At 42.9% G+C, this 19,414-nt stretch overlaps 1 protein-coding gene across 1 annotated transcript; it reads left to right on the forward strand.

Moving 5' to 3' along the window:
- Positions 1 to 1,289: 1,289 nt before the first annotated feature.
- On the forward strand, positions 1,290 to 19,300 carry LOC137882120 (paired amphipathic helix protein Sin3a-like). Its single transcript, XM_068724256.1, has 21 exons — positions 1,290 to 1,490; positions 4,209 to 4,425; positions 4,643 to 4,825; positions 4,980 to 5,086; positions 5,187 to 5,541; positions 5,666 to 5,917; positions 6,182 to 6,334; positions 6,711 to 6,863; positions 7,248 to 7,334; positions 7,447 to 7,565; positions 8,494 to 8,719; positions 9,837 to 9,953; positions 10,061 to 10,299; positions 10,394 to 10,577; positions 11,133 to 11,718; positions 11,821 to 11,990; positions 12,769 to 12,942; positions 13,055 to 13,147; positions 13,833 to 13,927; positions 16,198 to 16,405; positions 17,214 to 19,300. Exons 2-21 carry the CDS (start codon positions 4,231 to 4,233, stop codon positions 17,430 to 17,432), a joined length of 3,915 nt encoding a protein of 1,304 aa, XP_068580357.1. The 5' UTR covers positions 1,290 to 1,490; positions 4,209 to 4,230; the 3' UTR covers positions 17,433 to 19,300.
- The last annotated feature ends 114 nt before the right edge of the window (positions 19,301 to 19,414 follow it).

Here is a 19,414-nt window from a genome sequence, read left to right on the forward strand (position 1 = left end):
CTGGCGGCCGATCGACCCGGTCACGTCTGTTTTCTGTCCTGGCCCCACAGTGGTGGAATGAACTTCCCACTGACGTCAGGACAGCGGAGTTGCTGCCCATCTTTCGGCGCAGGCTGAAAACCCACCTCTTCAGGAAGTGCTACCCTGAGCCTTCCACTTAGCGCTTATTGTTTTCATACTAGCTTGTTGCACTTATTGTATTCGTATTACTTATAGCACTAACTGTTTTTCTTGGTTCTGTACTTTGGCTCTGAGTTATGCTCTGCTTCATGCTCTTAGATGCTTGTTTGGAAAAGGAAATGTACTTATGACTTCTGGTGACTAGTAGTTCTTTTGATTACCAATGTTGATGCACTTATTGTAAGTCGCTTTGGATAAAAGCGTCTGCTAAATGACTGTAATGTAATGTAATGGTCCCATATATGAGGTTTTAACTACTCTGCTTTTTAAATGAATGTTTGCATGAAGGTTTGAGACCAGTATTGTTGTAAAATGATGTTACAATGTTGCAAAACACGGTCACTGTGTGAAATGAAAAGGTAAAAGTAATATTTTGACCCCAAAAAAAGGTGTAATTTGAGCTCCAAATGAGTTAGAAAACAAAAGTGACTTAATTTGATTAACTTTCTGTATATGAAAGAGTACTTGCGCCTCCTGATCGTATACCTTACTGGACCTTTTTTCACATGTTAATATAGAAAACATAATAAATACAGTAGACCTTTCTGCAGATCAGTGTCTGTGTAAAAAAAGAAAAACTCAAATGTCACAAGTTTTGAGACCCGTCATGCCCTTAGTTCATGAAGCATGCATTTTTTTTTTATATAAAGTCCCATCTCAGTAGCATGGAATAAACATCCACCTTTAATGTACCAGGTGAACAACATGGAGGCTGTGGTGCAGATAAACCTGCACTGGGCATGACCATTGAAACTGTAATACTATAAATCTATAATATGTTATGTAGTCATATCTTATGCATATTCATTTTATGTTCTCTGTAATATTGTAACATTTGAATATTATATAGGTGGAGGCTTCAAATAAGCCCAGTTGGCTTTTTGCCTCTTCCTGCACTATGATATTCATTCATCTCTGTTATGTTTGTTTATTTTTATTTTATTGTTTAAATTGTGGGGGAAAAAATGAACTAAACTAACTAAACCAGACGCCTTTAACCAAAGACACTGGCTCACTTCCCTCACTGTATTTGTTTTCATTCTGGAGATCTGACCAATCACAGTTTAGACTGGGAGGAGACCAGCACCGCCTTCATTGTTAGACACGCCCCTATGTTCAAGGAACACCGCTTCATACATACACTGTTGTTAGCGACGTATTAGCCTCTTCGGCCAATTTCATTTTTTGACATTTCCCACCAGCTGCCACTTCTCACAACTTCACTTTTTTTTTGTCACGGACAGGTGAATTTGCTGGCTGGGTCCCGGTTCACTGGTGGGTCAAATTGTTGCTGGTGGCAGTCCTGCGAGGTAAGTTTAAACTAGTGCTAGCTCGTTAGCCCCCGAAGAGATGCCCTGTACTGATGGGGGGTTGGTTGTTGTGCTAACGTGTAGCATTTTAAGTTAGCTCCTATATAACCTTGTCGAATAGACCAGAAAGCGATCGGGCACTCGCTGCTTTTACTGTGATGACATAATGTTGTTGTTTTTTACTGTATTTCCGTCTTCCACAGAAAATAACGTGGGATTACAGTTAGCGGCTACATTAGCTTGCAGCGCCGATGAAGTTAAGTCAAGCTAGTGAGGCTAGCAAGCTAAGAGCGGCGAACGTGAATTAGCTGACATGCTAACGCTAAAGCAGACTGACCTGACATCATGCAATTTATTTGTTAAGTTTCTTCTTTGCTATATCTAATTTTACTGTCCGGGTCGGACAAACGTTAATGGCGGTGAAGCCGGTTTGTCTGACAACCAATCGTCGAACTTCTCGCACAACTTGGCGTTGATTGCGACGTTAACGTTACGGAGAGGCTTGTGTTAGCTTGTTAGCTAACTTAGCTAGCGGTCTTTTTTTCCTTGACATGACGTTAGCCAGCTAGCATAGATAGCCAGACTTAATTACAGACTGCATGACTTTTATGTATTACGGTATTAACGGTAGTCCATACGTTATAAACTAAGCTGTGTTGTCGCGCGCTGTCAGCTGCGACGAAGCGCGGCTGTGTTTCTTCTATTTAACGGCACTGTAGCTAACACGTTCAGCTCATCTGGATTTTTTATTTTTTTTATTAAAGTCCCATTTAGAGTGACAAACCGACACTCGCTGTGTCTTTTATGTTAACTAGCAGTTAATTTGCAGACAGTTGAGGCTAGCTTGCTTGCCACTTAAGTTAGCGTCGCGCGCTAGGACGAAGAGCCAACGGTCATCAGACTAGCGAAAGAACCCGAGAACGGCTGGCGTTAAAGCTCGGTGTTTGGCAGAGAGAGAGAGAGAGAGAGAGAGAGAGAGCGAGAGAGAGAGAAGGGGGGAGGGGATGAGGCAGGGCAACAAGCAAACGAGAGAGAGAAAAAGAGAGAGAGCGCCTACATGCCTCTGTAAAAGTGTTAGCTGGCAGCTAAACGTTAGCCTTTTTTTTCTCGATACATTTCGCCATCTTTTTTTTTTTTTTTTTTTTTTTTTTTTTACTGTGTCGTATTTGCTTCGCGTTCCGGTCAAAGAAGCTGGATGACAGACGGAGACTTAAAGACCGTAACGCTCAGCACCACCGTGTTTTCCGGTACTGGTGGTGCAACGCAGCGAGGCACAATGTCCGCTCAATCCTCCGCTCTACGGCTGCAATGACGTTTAGGTTTAGGGAGCGTCAATAAATTACTTTTCTCACATGTTTTGTGCTTGAATCACAAAGACTTGTTTAAATTGTATTTATGTATTGCATTTATATACAATTAATCAGGAGATATACTGCTCTCTATTTTATTTTATTTTTTATCTATTTCGTCCACATGAATAATGGTGAATAATAACTAAATTATTTTTATGATTACATTATGATAAAAATAATTATATTTATGGGAGACAGTAACTAACAAGATGCATAAACTGTAATGAAAACAGTACATAACATGCACCAAGTGCGTAATAACATGGGCCCATGCGTAATGAGAAGGACTTGTGACACCCCGAAAAAAGATAGCTGTGTGTAGATATATATTTAGATATATGATATACTCTTACACACACACACAGATGAAAACAGTAAGAACACGTATATTCTTACGTCTTGTAGCAGGCAGAAGAAGCTCTTTACACAAATCTCTGTTACTTGAAGGATGGTCCCTAACCAGCTGAACAATGATGGCATGTCGATTGACTTTCCTCACAGCCTTTTGATGGACTAAGTTTCTGCCTTTTTGTTTTCCCCTGATTACATTTGTTTTGTTTTGTTTGTATTTTGTGCATTTGTTTATACATTGTAAAATAAGACTTTTGATCATCAATATATCTTTCCAAGTGGTTGTATATATAGCAAATAAAGGTTGAATTTATGATCATTGCTAGAACTGAAAATATCACTGGTGGTTGCGGAGTTCATTTATTAGGTAGACTGAGACTGACTGTTTAACTATATACACATACTAAACTAATCACATTTTTAAGATCTACACTTTTACAATGTTTTAGAGCCTCTGATTAAAGCCTTACTCTTCAGTTAGTCGGTAACAATCAACAATTGTCCTGACAATTTCTGCGATTAAGTACAATTTGTGACACTTTTGACGCACAGTTTTGTTGGATTGCGTCATACTGAAACACCTTTTCACTGCTTCCAGAATGACTTGAGTTAAAGTAACACCTTTCTGACACAATCTGCACAAAAAGCTGCGATACGGGATTGCAGTGCAGTTTTTCTTTTTGTTACTTCAACATATATTGACCATGATTTAAAAAAAAAAAAAAGAGCAGCGGTGTCATTATACTCACATAGTTAGCGATGAAGTCGATACATCCTTAACAAACGCATCACAGCTGAGGAGACCGAGGTGTGTGGAGTTTAAAAAAAGGTTAAACTCTTAAGCACAATGCAATCCTCCATCCCACCCTTTTTAATGAGCTCATTTTAAGAGGAACTTGTCAAATTAAGTAACTTGCTAGCAAAGGAAGCATTACTGTCCCTGCTTCTTTCTGTGCAAATAAATACAAGTAGAACGCTACTTACGTTACCGTCCATCTGTCTCTGTCCCCTCTAGCCCCTTTGAGTATGCGTGTACAATGAAGAGGCGCGTGGAGGACCAGGAACCGATATTTGCGCCCCAACAACAGCCGACACGTCGCCCCCCAGTTCAGGGCATTGCAGACAGCTTCCAGCACCGGGCCCTCGCCCCGGCCCCTTCTGTGATCGAGGCAGCTGCAGACAACATGCAGCCGTCCACCGGCATCCAGTATTCTCTCCCCCAGGGCTACCAGGTATGACCGCATCCGTGCATTCGGCTGGTACTACAGCATCCAGAGCAAGAGTTGCTGTTTGTACCATAGAAAGTCTATGATTCATACGCTTGCATTCATACGCTGAGTCGTCCGGTCTCTGTCCTAATGTGAGGTATCGAGTGAATACGTAGCCGAAGACACGGGGATCTTTAAGGTTCACGGATCTTAACGTTCCGGTGATTTCTTCCCTAAAAAGGTGCCCACGATGCCCCAGAGCACGAGTGGACATGGACACGGACATAACAATGCGGCTCCTCACGCTGGTCCCCACGCTCACCCCCTGGCAGTGCAGTCCCAGGGCCCTGCGGTGGTCCAGGGTCACGTTCATCCACCTGCACCCATGACTTCAACCCAAGGACAGCAGTTCCAGCGACTGAAGGTACTTCACACACTTATTTCCACCAAAACTAAACGAAGACGCGGCCACCTGTGTGTTTGTGTTGACCTATGCTAATTCAATAAACCAATTACACATTATAGTACAAAGTAAGACCTTCATTTTGTTTATTTATTGTTCTTTCTTTCCTTTGTAGGTTGAAGATGCCTTGTCCTATCTGGATCAAGTGAAGCTGCAGTTTGGGAATCAGCCACAAGTTTATAACGACTTCCTTGATATCATGAAAGAGTTCAAATCGCAGAGGTGAGTTCTAAATTTATTGCCGTTTTCCCTCCAAGTCCTTAAATGATATTTCTTAGATAATTCAGATACTAAACTGCAGTCACTCCTTCTGTCTCTACAGCATAGACACTCCCGGAGTCATCAACCGCGTCTCCCAGCTCTTCAAGGGTCACCCAGACCTCATCATGGGGTTCAACACTTTCCTGCCACCCGGATATAAGATCGAGGTTCAGACCAACGATCTAGTCAACGTGACCACGCCAGGTCAGATCCACTACATCACCCCTCACGGCATCTCTGTTCAGAACATCCCTATGAGTGGAGGAGCGCCCAGCCAACCCGCGAGCCACAACCAGCACCAGAGTCTGCCACAGGCCGGCCCGCACACTGCCACCAACGCCGCCACCAACACAACCACCGCCGCCACCTCCACCCCACCGACCCCCACCCAGCCTGCTCCAAACAAAACCAGCAAGGTAGAAGACGTGCTTCTGTATTGATCTGCTGAATTGAGTTTCGTTCACTGTAGTTTCTTTGGAATGGATTTGTTTCAGATGATGGTAATGACGCACTTGTGCTCTTCTCTGTCAATCCTTTAAGCCAATTCAGTCTCCGGCCCACACGCCCACCAGCCAACCCAACCCATCCATCCCATCCTACGCCTCGCCGCGCTCCCCCTCGGTCCAGTCCCACACTCCCGTGAGCAGCACGCCGTCCGGTGGGCCGCCTCTCCAGAACAACCAGCCCGTGGAGTTCAACCACGCTATAAACTACGTCAACAAGATCAAGAACCGCTTCCAGGGTCAGCCAGACATCTACAAAGCCTTCCTGGAAATCCTCCACACGTACCAGGTGAGAAAATACCACAGGCGGTAAATACAGGGCTGCTGGTACAAAGAGACGGAGGGAGAGAGGAGGTTTGAGACAAGGAGCGCTCACTCCGGAACTTCTAAAGTACCGATAGCACTCGATACTCTGGGTTTCCCTAATTTAGAACCGGGTTTTCGGGGGACATCCCTTGGTGTTTACCCAGCCTCAGAGTGCTTTGCTAGAGAAAAGAAAATGCGATACACAAAGTAGTAATTTCACGGCCTCTTTTTACGATGCGTTTTCCAGAAGGAGCAACGAAATGCTAAAGAGGCAGCGGGCAACTACATCCCATCACTGACGGAGCAGGAGGTCTACACTCAGGTGGCGAGACTCTTCAAGAACCAGGAGGACCTGCTGTCAGAGTTCGGACAGTTCCTGCCAGATGCAAACAGCACAATGGTGAGTCTCTGGGAACGCACCAGAACAAACTAATGCGGTTGGTGTTGAGGTTGTTCTTGGCTGTGGAAGCAAAGTCATTCTGTTAAACATGTTTGATCCTAAAGTATTGGTGACTCCCAGACCGGACAACACCAATCAAGAGAGAAGTAGAGTCATTCTCTCATAGACTTCTATACAACCAGAGGAGTCGCCCCCCGATGGACATTAGAGAGAATGCAGCTTTAAGGCTCTTCAGCATTTGCTTCACTTTCAGAGCCGGAGGTTTTGTCGTCTGGCTCCTACAAAACCGCATTTACACCGATTTTTCTTTGATGTTTCCAGTTATTTTGTTGGTGAGATGATGATGATGATAATAACACTGTAATCCTCTCCTCAGCTGCTGGGCAAGACTACACCAGACCGGGCCGAGTCGGTGCGTAACGATCATGGCGGCACAGTGAAGAGACCTTTACTGAACAGCAAACAGAGGCTGAGCCAGAACGGCCTGCCGATCAGGAGACCTGCTGGAGTGGGAGCCCCGCCTGTCAAGGTGCGCTCTACATGCCGACTTTCTTCTATATATTCAGCTTTTTGTTTATATTCATATATATATTTTAGATGCCAGAAATGTCATTGTGCTGCAATTTAAATGAATGAGGGATGGCTACATTATTAGAAACCCCTCACAAGGACAGTTCAGCAGCATCTCCACCAAACTGCAGCTTCCAAAATAACCATAAAGTTATCTTTATAGTTAATCTTTATTAGATTCTGTTAGTTTTAGCTACATTTACCAGATAAACTGTCAACGGAGTGTGTTTTAAATCTACCAAAACTTCAGAATGATAATATTCTCCTCGATCATAACATTTACCATTTTCAAAATAAGTCATTTTTGAGAGCCTGCAACAATCATGTCCTTATACTTTTGCAGAAAAAGCCCAAAATATTGGGGAAGGATCACGGCATGACTGAAGTCGGCAAACACAGCACCAGCACTGAAACCATGTTCTTTGAGAAGGTCAGTATTGTTTTCGTTTATTGTTTATTTTCCTGCGAAAACCAGATGATGAAATACACACATGAATGGAATCATTTTTGATTTATTTTAGTCCCTGAAAACACTTTTCCAGGTGAAGAAGGCTCTGCGGAGCTCTGAGGCGTACGACAACTTCCTGCGGTGTCTTCACATTTTCAACCAGGAAGTGATCTCCCGTGCCGAGCTGGTCCAGCTAGTCATCCCGTTTCTGGGGTGAGTTTAAAGATGCACACAGTCGCTCACACGTCTACAGTCACCAGAGCTTCATTGCTTCTATAACTGCTCTGTTGTTCATTGTAGCTAAGTACCAAAACACTTGAGTTGTACACATCTATTCAGCACGATGGAGACGTGAAATACAACTATGCAGGTCATTCAGTTTTCTTCTGATATGACGTCTTGTTGCACCTGTCTGATTTGGATCTATAGTATTGATTTACACACATTTGCTGCACAAAGGTTCCCGTCACTCTCTCTCTCTCTCTCTCTCTCTCTCTCACACACACACACACACACACACACACACACACACACACACACACACACACACACACACACACACACACACACACACACACACACAGAGTGTTGCCAACTTGGCGTCTTTCTCGCTAGATGAAGCAACTTCTCTGTTTCTGCCTACTTGTTCTGACCGTCGGGGGAAAAAAGTGAGATATATGTTGAAATGTATTCATCATATAATATAACACACACACCTTTACTTTCTTGTAAATAGATACTGATTCATAAATAGTTTTGTATAAATAAATATATACATAAATAAAAACTTTTAATTTAATTTTCTTTATAAAAAAAAGTTACCTTCTTTTTTTTTTTTTTTTAATACTGTCAGTTATTGTTCTTAGAAAGAAATTAAAAAACACAAGAAAATAAAAATTTTTGGAACTTAATGAATCTAGAGAGAAGTTCTTGTGCAGCAGTTGCAATGCAAAGTAGGACAGAGTGCAAATATATTAAAAATCAATAACCAAATGTACACAACATCAGTTTCAACATCCATGTACATAACATTTAATACTTCTCTCACTGAAAAACATCCACTACTAATGTCCCCGTTACACACAATCCCCGTGAACCACCGGGCTTTCAGTCTCACAGCATTTCTTCATTTGATCGACAGGAAATTCCCGGAGCTTTTCACGTGGTTTAAGAACTTCCTGGGCTACCGAGAGTCGAGTCACGGCGAGTCGAGCCACGCGGAGAGTTTACCCAAGGAGCGCGCCACCGAGGGCATCGCCATGGAGATCGACTACGCCTCCTGCAAGAGGCTGGGCTCCAGCTACAGAGCGCTGCCCAAGAGCTACCAGCAGCCCAAGTGCACAGGAAGGACGCCGCTGTGCAGGGAGGTGAGTCTCTGTTCACCCTCTGCTACGGGGTTATTAAGTTATTAGTTATTAATCTCTGTGTCCGACCTCTCCGCTCGAGCTTCTGCTACGCTGTCTGTTTTTGGGAGCTTCACTCTTGTGGCGCACTTGTGTTTAGGTTAGAGGTTGTTGCCTCCAGATGTTGCCACGTTCATCAGACAGAGTTTACCGAAACATTGCTGAAATTGCTTTTCGCTTTGAGACAGAATCCTCTGCCGTTGTCTAGTCCGTAATCTCTCCTTACTCTCGTCACATGATGAGTGAAATCTGAATCTTCTGCTGCTGTACAGATGCTTTCAGTTGATGGATGTAGCGTCCATCATCTGAAGAAGTTTCGATAACGGGCTTAGTAGTCGTTTTGTTTTGTTTTTTGAAGAAGGTGCTTGTAGGCGAAAATGAACTAAATGGGTTTTATTTCTATATTTATAAAAGAAAAATAACAGTGGGAGTAGTGGGCAGGTCATGTAATCTGTGTTTGCCCGAACACTGCTGAACACCGACTACCACGGTAAACCTTCAGCCAATAATAAATAACCTGTTTGGCAATCAAACAAAGAAAGAATGCAACTAAAGACTATTTCTATTTTTGGATACATTTGTTGGTTAATCGCTTGATTGAGCATTTAGCCTAAAAAAAAAACCCAAATGTCCTTCACAAGTTAACGGAGCATACCATTATTTCCTCACACCTGTCTTGACTTTGTCTAATTGTCAAAAGAATGTAACGCTTTTTAAATGACAATGAAACGACAGGAAAGCAGCAAATCCTCACATTTGAGAAGCAGCCACAACCTCTTACTGTTTTATACCTGATTATTTATTACAGCTTAGCAAAAGTCTTTCAGCTACAGTATGTTACAGACACTGTGTTCTCTACATTAGATTGCTGCATTCATATAAAGTGAAGTTTTATATTTAGAACTATAAAGCGTTTTTAATTTCGCTTGATTACGAGGGCTGAAACCTCCAGGCTTTGATCGTTGTGACTTGTCTTCCTGCTTTCTGTGATCTTTGTGCCTTGCATGAAGTCAAATGACGGCGTTCACACAAAGTCTCTCCTTTTTAAAAACTGACATCAGAGTTGAATGTGATCTTCCAGGTTCTGAACGACACGTGGGTGTCGTTTCCATCGTGGTCCGAAGATTCGACGTTCGTGAGCTCCAAGAAGACTCAATACGAGGAGCACATTTACAGATGTGAGGACGAGCGCTTTGAGGTGAGGAAGTCCGTGACGCACTTTGATTTAAAATCTTTTTTTTTTTTTTTAGATATCCAATAAAAACGCATTTGTCAATAACTTCCCTGCGATCTCGCCCGCTTTAGCTGGACGTGGTGTTGGAAGCCAACCTGGCCACGATACGAGCCCTGGAGGCGGTGCAGCGGAGGATTTCCCGCATGTCGGCGGAGGAGCAGCTGCGCTTCAAGCTGGACAACGCGATGGGCGGCTCCTCGGAGGTGATTCACCGCAAAGCCATCCAGAGGATATATGGGGACAAGGCCCACGACATCATCGACGGTCTCAAGAAGAACCCGGCTGTGTCGGTTCCCATTGTGCTGAAAAGGTGAATACTCTCGATCTTAATTACTTATCCGCTCAGGCCCTGTTAAAAGATTGGCTGTACTTAAGATTTACGCATCACTTTTCCTTTGTTCCAGATTAAAAATGAAAGAGGAGGAGTGGAGAGAAGCCCAGAGAGGCTTCAACAAAATCTGGCGGGAGCAGAATGAGAAGTATTACCTGAAGTCACTCGACCATCAAGGCATCAACTTCAAGCAGAACGACACCAAAGTGTTGCGTTCCAAGACCTTACTCAATGAAATTGAGATACTGTATGACGACGTAAGTAAACATGAAGAGACAACATCGCGGGTCGTTGTGATTAGTAACTTATAATGATGATACGTTTATTTGCTTTTCATTCATTTAAAGCATAAAATGCAGCTCAAAGTGCTTTACGGTATGACAATAACGACGACACACATCGGATGTCAAATACAGAGAAGAAGAAGTTCCTAAAAATAACACGCCGGAGAAATAGAAGTAGTAAAATGGTAGAAAGAGAAAAATGTACTACATTAAAGTTTTTAAGATTGTCACTCAGGCCGTCTGGATTAGTTAAATTTAAAGGTATAATTGTGTATCATCTGCATAGCTGTGGATATTTGTATTGAACTCCTTGCTTCCCACAACACATTCATTTATTTTTGAAGAATGCATCTGTCTAATAAGAGGAAAACCTCAATCTACTCGTGTGTGTGTGTGTGTGTGTGTGTGTGTGTGTGTGTGTGTGTGTGTGTGTGTGTGTGTGTGTGTGTGTGTGTGTGTGTGTGTGTGTGTGTGTGTGTGTGTGTGTGTGTGTGTGTGTGTGTGTGTGTGTGTGTGTGTGTCCTGCAGCGCCAGGAGCGAGCGGCAGAGGAAAGCGCCACGCCGCCGCCGAGCGGCCCGCACCTGACCCAGACCTACGACGACAGCCAAATCCTGGAGGACGCCGCCGCCCTCATCATCCACCACGTCAAGAGACAGGTGGGCATCCAGAAAGAAGACAAATACAAGATCAAACAGATCATCCACCACTTCATCCCTGACCTGCTGTTCGCTCGGCGAGGTGAGCTCTCCGACGTGGAGGAGGAGGAGGAAGAGGAGGAGGAAGAAGACATGGAGTTGGACCCGGACGGCCCCAAGAAGCACAACGGCCTGCCGGGCAGCAGCCCGTCAAAGTCCAAGCTCCTCTTCGGCAGCGCGGCCGCTCAGAAGCTGCGGGGCACCGACGAGGCCTACAGCATGTTCTTCGTCAACAACTACTGGTACATCTTCCTCCGTCTTCACCACATCCTCTGCTCTCGCCTGCTGCGCATCTACGGCCAAGCCGAGAAGCAGATTGAGGAGGACGCCCGCGAGAGAGAGTGGGAGAGAGAAGTGCTGGGGCTCAAAAGGGAGAAAAATGAAAATCCAGCAATCCAACTGAAGATGAAGGAGCCAAGTAAGTGAGACAAAAAAATGGTTTGAGTTGTGTTCAAGTTTTTGTTGAGTTAAAATCCTCTATAGTTTCTCACCATAACACACGTCTGTCTTCTGCCTGCAGTGGATGTTGACGTGGAGGACTATTACTCCGTGTTTCTGGAAATGGTGCGTAATCTGTTGGACGGAAACATGGAGCCGACTCACTACGAGGACTCGCTGAGGGAAATGTTTACCATCCACGCCTACATCGCCTTCACCATGGACAAACTCATCCAGAGCATCGTCCGGCAGGTCAGCACATTCAGGATCGCACCGCGAGGATGTGATTTATGGAGCACAACGGTTTTCATGCACTGGTCAATTTTGACATTTTGTGCTATTTTACTTCCATAACTTTCAGACTAGAGGAAAGAAAACATCCAAAATACACATTTAGGTGTTTATTTTGCTGCTTTTTCTATTTCCGTCTGTAGAGTTCTCATAAATTCACCAAAAGTTACCATTAGATAATGCTTCATTTGCATATTTAAAGGCACAGTGTGTAGGATTTAGAGGGATTTATAGGCATTATATACATAACGTGTGTTTTCATCAGTGTATGATAAATGTAAACCGAGTCTTGTTGTGTTTTCGTTAGCTTAGAATGAGCCGGTTATATCTATATGTGGTGTAGGTTGCTCTGCTGTATTCTACAGTAGCCCAGAATGGACAATCCAGTGGTTCTAGTGAGAGCCTTTCTCGTTTTGACTTTAGGAGGAGTGAGCGAAGGGTTATTTATTAGTTTGATGCAATCTGCAACCTCACCACTAGATGTCACTGATTCCCACACACCGCTCCTTTAAACACAATATTTGAGAAAACTTGTAACACAAAAAATAATCGTCTTAATGGAAGTAATGAACTTGGGAAATGTTCATGGTGATATCTAGTTAGATTTGTTTCCCTATCCACCTGTAGTGTTTCCCCTTAACTGTGCTAATAATAATAATAATAACCTAAATATGAACTCCTGTGCTGAAGGGATCTGATCATAACGAGCTCAAGTTCAAACGGCTGTTGCTCTCCACAGCTGCAGCACCTCGTCACCGACGACGTGTGTTCGCGCGTCACCGACATGTACCTGAGCGAAGGGGCCAACAAAGCCACGGGCGGCGCTCTGTCCACGCAGACGTCCAGGGCCGCCGCGGAGGGAGCCTACCAGCGCAAAGCGGAGCAGCTGATGACGGACGAGAACTGCTTCAAGGTACCGGCAAGTCCACGGAGCGGCAACGATACCGCTCCGCTCGGCGTAAACCCCTTCGGACGCTTTTTGCTTTGATTAAAGGCCGTCTCCTTCTGGTTTGTGTTTTGTGTAGCTGATGTTTGTGAAGAGCCGAGGAGCCGTCAGTCTGGCCATGGAGCTGCTGGACACCGAGGAGGAGAACTCTGACGAGCCGGCGGATGCAGAGGTACGACTCGTTGGTTATTCACGGACAGGTCGCGCCCTTTAAGCCGTCGGTTTATTAGTTATCCGGTACAACAGCCCTGCGGTAATTAGGACTGCTGAGAATATTCTTCTGAGGCCAGAGTTAATGGCGTTGAACTGTTGTGCATTGTATCGTTGCGTGTTTCTAATATTTTCTCCTCCCAAAATTGACATCAGTGTAGAAGCGACTAGTCAGTTAACACAATAAAGCACAAATTTAAGTCGTTTTTAGAAGGATAGATTAGTTCTTTCCTCTCTTTGTTCCTTCCTCCCTTCCCTTCCTTCGTCCCCTCGGATGGTGTCTCTAACAATCTGTACTAGCGTATAAATATACAGGGTTCAACACTAACTTTGACTTTAATCATCCATAAGTGATATGTATATTTTTTTTAAAGAGTCAGATATATCCTGACCAGAATACTACAGTCTAGTTTAATGTCGTCACTGTTTTTAACCTGCATTAACCATTGATCTTTGGCGCTCCTGTACGTCAGCTTCCTGTTACTGATTAGCAGTATTTTTTTTTATACCCAGTATCTCTGCGATGGGCTCATGTCGGTGTTGTGTGCGGATGGTCCGTTACACCACTGCTGACGCCTCTTAATGTTGAGGTCTACAGGTTTGTCCGCGTTCTTCCGTTGATGCGTTTTCCTCCTCGTCCTCCACAGAGGTGGTCGGTCTACGTGGGCCGGTACCTGAACTCAGACTCTGCGTCCCCGGAGCTGCGTGAGCATCTGTCCCAGAAGCCCGTGTTCCTCCCCAGGTGAGGCCCCACCCGACCCCACCCCACCCCCAGCCATGTGTCCCTCTTGTCTGCATACTTTCTGTCCCCCCCGTCCCCCGTCCCCGTCCCCCCCGAGGCTCTAGTCAGCCGAGCAGCCACTCCAACTGTTGACAAGCCAAACCAGCTGCCAAATACAACTCATGTTTCAGAGATAGAAAACAGTGGCACTTCTGCACAAGCCTGACGTAGGAAGCTCTTTTCCGACCGCAACCGTTCTTCTTGGGGGGCGTAAGAACGGACGAACGGCGAGGGTTTGAGAAGGTTCATTAAAATAAAACCGAGTAACTCCAGCGTTGCAGCTTGAAGACGCCTGAACGCCCTCCTGTTTGTGAAGAGTCTCGTTGGCTGTGAACGTTTTCAGTTTCTGACATCTGCCTCAAACAGAAGATTGCACTTTACGCGGCCATCTTTTTAAAGAGAGAGAGAAAAAAATAAAGTAATGGAATTTATTTATTCATTGATTCTGTTCCTTTTTAAAACGGGAATTTTATTTATTAATAGCAAAGGTTTTTTAAAAAAATGGTTTTGGCTTGATCATGGGTTTCAGACAGCTATGAGGAGTTATTGGTTTGATTATTCACATTGTATTGAATTGAAATGCTCATTTTCCATTGTGTAACGTAAGAACAGAAGTCATTGAATGCACAAAACACATGGGTTCAACCTTTTTCTTTTTCTTTGGGTTTTGTTTTTTCTTGGATGTCTTTGGGCTGAGTTTGAGAGACTGAAGCTGTTGTGTTGGACCTGAGAGGACAGCGACGTGGTTTCCTTTTCTACCTTATCATGCCCTTTTTCTTTGTGATTGTATCCAGATCAGAGGTCCTGTATTTGACTGTAACTGTTCAAATGTCCATTTGTTCAAAAGTCTGTTATACTCAGTGTTATGTTTGTAATGATTTTCAGTGGAAAACGCTCCCGTCGCAACTTTTTGTTGCGGGCGAGGGGGTTTTATTTTCCACCGGTTTTGACAGAAAATTCGTGCTCGTAAGTTTTTAAAAACTCTGGTCAAGCACATTATCTGCAACACTTGTACAGAGGAGTAGGGTTTGTAAATAAAATGATTGTCTAAATTGTATGTTCATGTTGGCGTATTTCTTTACCTCAGATCTCGTGTCCTAAAAGCTCCCGATGAGTGTTGCACATAAACTCTGTCATTGCTTCTGTTGGTGCTTTTATTTTGTGTTTCTTTGAGATGGCTGTCCATTACCATAAACATTTCTTTACCAAAAAAAAAAAAAAAAAGACTTTAAAATATTGCTCTTAAGTTGTATCTTTTTTTTTTTTTTTTTTTAACCCATTGCATAAATCTGCTCATATGATTTATCAGTGGGTCACCCACATCTTGTCCCTTTCTTTTATTTTGTCATCAAATCTATGAGAGATCAGCAGCACAAGAGCTCAAAAGACTTCCTTCTACTAAAGTCTTCAATGGCAGCAACAAAAAAAAACAACAAAAAAAAAACAACAACAAACCTCCAGCAGTTTCTTTTCCAGTTGTGTTGGGTCTTCATCTCATGATCATAACACTCTGTACGTTGTTTGGTGAAAGTATGTGCACATCAAAGTATTTCCCAGATCATATTCTTTTGGATTGGTTTTCCTATCGGGCAGCGACTTGTTTCCCTGTTTCTAACCGTTTTTTAAATTGGCCTCACTGTCCCCGCTCACCTGTACCCTCAGTGGTAAGTACACATTCAAACCTTTCATTCAGGTGGGGGTGAGTCATTGCATTATATTTATTTAAAAAAAAAAAAATAATCATCAGTTTCCAATTCCTCACTATAAGCTCATTGTGTGCCAATAACGAGTATCTTTAGATCTGTGTGTCTGTGCACCGTACAGAGATATTACGACTGCTGCCTCTGCTGCTCTTATAGATCCACATTTCCCTCCAATGATTTGACTCCCAATCTAATTCAGTCACTCGGTGAGTTCTACAATGCATGGGTTTAAAAAAAAAAAAAAAAAAATACTTTGTTTAAAGGGACAGTCCTCTCAAATTTTGACTTTACTGCTCTTATCTAAATTTGCTTAATGTCATGTGTGTTGTGCACGCTGTCAAATACAAATCTGTGCCGAGTTAAATAAAAACAAGTTTTAGAAAATTTGTGTGAACTTTCCCTGTAAACGCTCTTTTTTTTTTTAATTTTAATTTCAATTCTTTTATTTTGTTCGTGTGGATATTTGATTTACTTCTTTTGCTCGGTCGGCGTTGACTCACGCTTGTCGATTTGTTGTTGGGCCTCCAGGAACTTGAGGCGCATCAGGAAGTGCCAGAGAGGATGGGAGCGCCTGCAGCAGGAGAGGATGAACAAGGCGCCCTCGGACACGTCTCGGGACGCCGGCGGGGAGCTGAAGATGGAGTGCATGTTCAAGCTCAACTCCTACAAGATGGTCTACGTCTGCAAGTCGGAGGACTACATGTACCGGCACACGGCGCTCACGAGGGCTCATCAGGTAACGACAGGAAGTAGGAGTCGCTCTGGGTTCTGTATTCAGACGCTTCGGGTGATTAGAGTGAAAATGAATAACTAGATATCATCATCATGGAACGTCCCCTGGGGTGATTAGCTGCGTTAAGACAATTAGCTTTTGTATTGCAAGTTTTCTGGATTGTTAAGTTTAAATATGCAAATGAGGCATTCTCTTATCAATTGTGTGCTGATTTGCATACAAAAATGTAAACAAAAGTATTATTTTGTTGACATATTAAAGTCAAAGGATTTTTTTTTTAACAGAAGATTTTAAGATATATTTTTGTCTCACTCCATAAATCAGAAAATACTGTCAACAGACATTAAAAGAATCCATTTTCTCCATGTTTTTATGAATAACATCTTGTATAAATCATCTTCTGAATGATATGTGAACAAATCTAGTGCTGACTCTACAGACAGTAGTAGTGAAATAAACTCCTGAATGTGTACTTTGGATGATTTCGTTCCACTAGTCTGAAAGTGTTATGGAAGAAAAATAGACCAAACTCTCTGAATTGACCGGTGCTTTAATAAAGAGTCTTCTCTGAATAGTTACTCATAGTAATAACTTCTAGATTCGTTTAAGCTCTTAGAATAATGTATACATTATTCTAACTCTTCAGGTTGTGTATTTCAGTGTTTTCTGTCTCTTAATTTGAATCATTCTGAAGATATGTTTTATGTTTAAAATTATACTGTTTTTTTTGAACAGACTTTGTCACACTTCCTGTTGTTGCTCTACTATCAGAGTTTCCCAGTAGCTGAGCTGTGTTCTCTTCTGATCTCAGTCCCAGCAGCGGGTCAACACACGGCTGCACAGGCGCTTCCACTCCTGGCTGGACTCGTGGGCCGAAGAGCACGTGACCGCCGACATGTCCGCCGACAGCCGCAAGTGGCTGATGGGAGAGAGGCGGGAGGGCCTGCTGCCCTGCACCACCACCTGCAACCCGGAGGTGCTCCACTACATCGACGTCAACAAGTACCGGGTGAAGTACAGAACTCTGTAGTCTCTCTTTAAGTGAAGGATGAACTGTGGCAGCGACTCTCTCCACGCAACAAACTGCCGGACGATGGCTTCATATATCTACATACATATGTTTATATATATATATGTAGATATATAAAGTAGCTTTGTGCAGAACTTCTACAAACCTGCTGTCGCTGGATTCAGATGCCAAAATACAGGAACTTTCACGCTGCAGATGTGAAATAGAGGTTTAGTCGCTGTATTGGAGGAAAAACAAAAACAAACGCCTGTCTCAGAAAAATCCCGATTATTATATTACATGTGTATTTTTTACATGAGATGATTATAATGAGAAAACATGCCTTCCTTTTTGGAGAGATTCACATTTTAAACGAATTAAAAAAATAAAAAATAAAAAGTGGTTACGCATTTCATAACAAAAACTCAAAAGTCTTTTGAGAACCACAACATTTTACAGGAAATCAAAAGCTCACTTTTTTGTTTCCCTGTAAACTTGTACAGCCTGTGAATGTTTGTTTTTCTTCTTCTTCTTCTTCGGTGGTAAAGGTGCAGCGCGGCACTCTTAATATATTCTCCGGCGACCGCTGGGTAGACGCTCGGCAGCAGTGTATATCGTGTACAATAATTTATGAGCGCCCAAACTCTTGTGTGTAAATATGCTGTTTATATCTAGATCCTTTCTTCTTCTTTCTTTTTTTTTTAATCGGATGTCATTGATGTGTAGCGTGCATTAACACACACACACACACACACACACACACACACACACACACTGAGTCCCAGTCTTTAGCTCGAGGTTGCAGAGAAAATGCAAAACTTCTTTTTTTTTTTTTCTTTTTTTCCTACCAAAGGATGTAACTAGAGACCTTTGTGTTTTGACGTGTCGTCCTAAACGTCTTTGTTTAGTCGAAAATGTCCGTTTTATACGTGTTTCTGCGCATTTCTACCTTCAGTCTGTGGCGTCTGTGTCACTCGTGGTTTTAAGATGATTGAATGTAGCTGAGCTGTAATCTTTCTTCTCTTCTCTTTTTTTTTTTTTTTTTTTTTTTTTTTTAACAGTATATGTCCGTTTTTTCAAAGTACTGGAGTCTAAACGGTACTTTTTCTCGTATTTAAACTTTACCAAATGGTCAGAATCTGATCCACGGGTTCTCGCGACGTGTCGCCTATAAACACTGAACACCGGTTGTTTCTTTTTTTCTTTTTCTTTTTTCGAGTTGCTGTTTATGTACAGAAGGTCTATATTTGAACGTCAGACATGTGACTCGTGTACAGTTTAAGGAAAACAGCAATAAGAGTTCCTTTAGACGCAGTTTATCAAAGCTATCGGTTTGTGTTTCTTGCTGAAACACAAATGTGAATGTTGTATTCCCTTTAAAAAAGAGGGACGTAAATGAAGCATTTCTATTGCCTTTTCTCGTCTGCAGTTTGTTTAATAGAACTGGAATTGGCCCTGTGGATACTGTAGTGATGTCAGATGGAGGTGGGAAGACACACCGTCACACTGAACGCTGTAAAACGTGTCAGAAAACGACTCGATATTAACTTTAGGAACAAAGTCACATCCTCCATTTTTTTTTTTTTTTTTTTTCGATGAGCAGGACGGAAGCAAACGCACCAAAAGTTCACGATGGAGGCGCTGCCCGACTAAACCTTCGTCCTCCGCTAAACGTTACCGGCTGCAGACAATCTCGGAACAGTTTCTGACTTTTTATTTTTATATTTACTGTGTTTTTAATGAGGAACGCCGCAGGAAGTCCACGGGGAGATGACTGTACATAAAGACATCGTTTGTACCTCGTTTTAATGTGTCTCTTCTCTTGACTTTTATGATGTTGTACATGAGTGTTAGTATGGTGTTTGGCATTAAACTATCCTTTAAATAGACTCCGTCCACCACTTCCTGTTTTTATTGTGTGCGATGGTGTTTGTTTTGTTTGTTTGTTCAGTGTGCAGACGACCTCTGCTGCTGCTCCTGTCTAAAGACCCACAGCGCGACAC

Source organism: Cebidichthys violaceus, unplaced genomic scaffold (assembly GCF_023349555.1).
Source record: "Cebidichthys violaceus isolate CVI_PGR_0920_01 unplaced genomic scaffold, fCebVio1.0.p SCAF_30, whole genome shotgun sequence".
Classification (NCBI taxonomy): Eukaryota; Metazoa; Chordata; class Actinopteri; order Perciformes; family Stichaeidae; genus Cebidichthys; species Cebidichthys violaceus.

Coding starts and splice junctions, on each gene's coding strand:
- LOC137882120 (XM_068724256.1), top strand. CDS start 4,231: ATGAAGAGGCGCGTGGAGGACCAGGAACCGATATTTGCGCCCCAACAA. Junction 5,087..5,186: donor AAAGAGTTCAAATCGCAGAG/GTGAGTTCTAAA, acceptor CTGTCTCTACAG/CATAGACACTCCCGGAGTCA. Junction 11,991..12,768: donor TCCAGAGCATCGTCCGGCAG/GTCAGCACATTC, acceptor TGCTCTCCACAG/CTGCAGCACCTCGTCACCGA.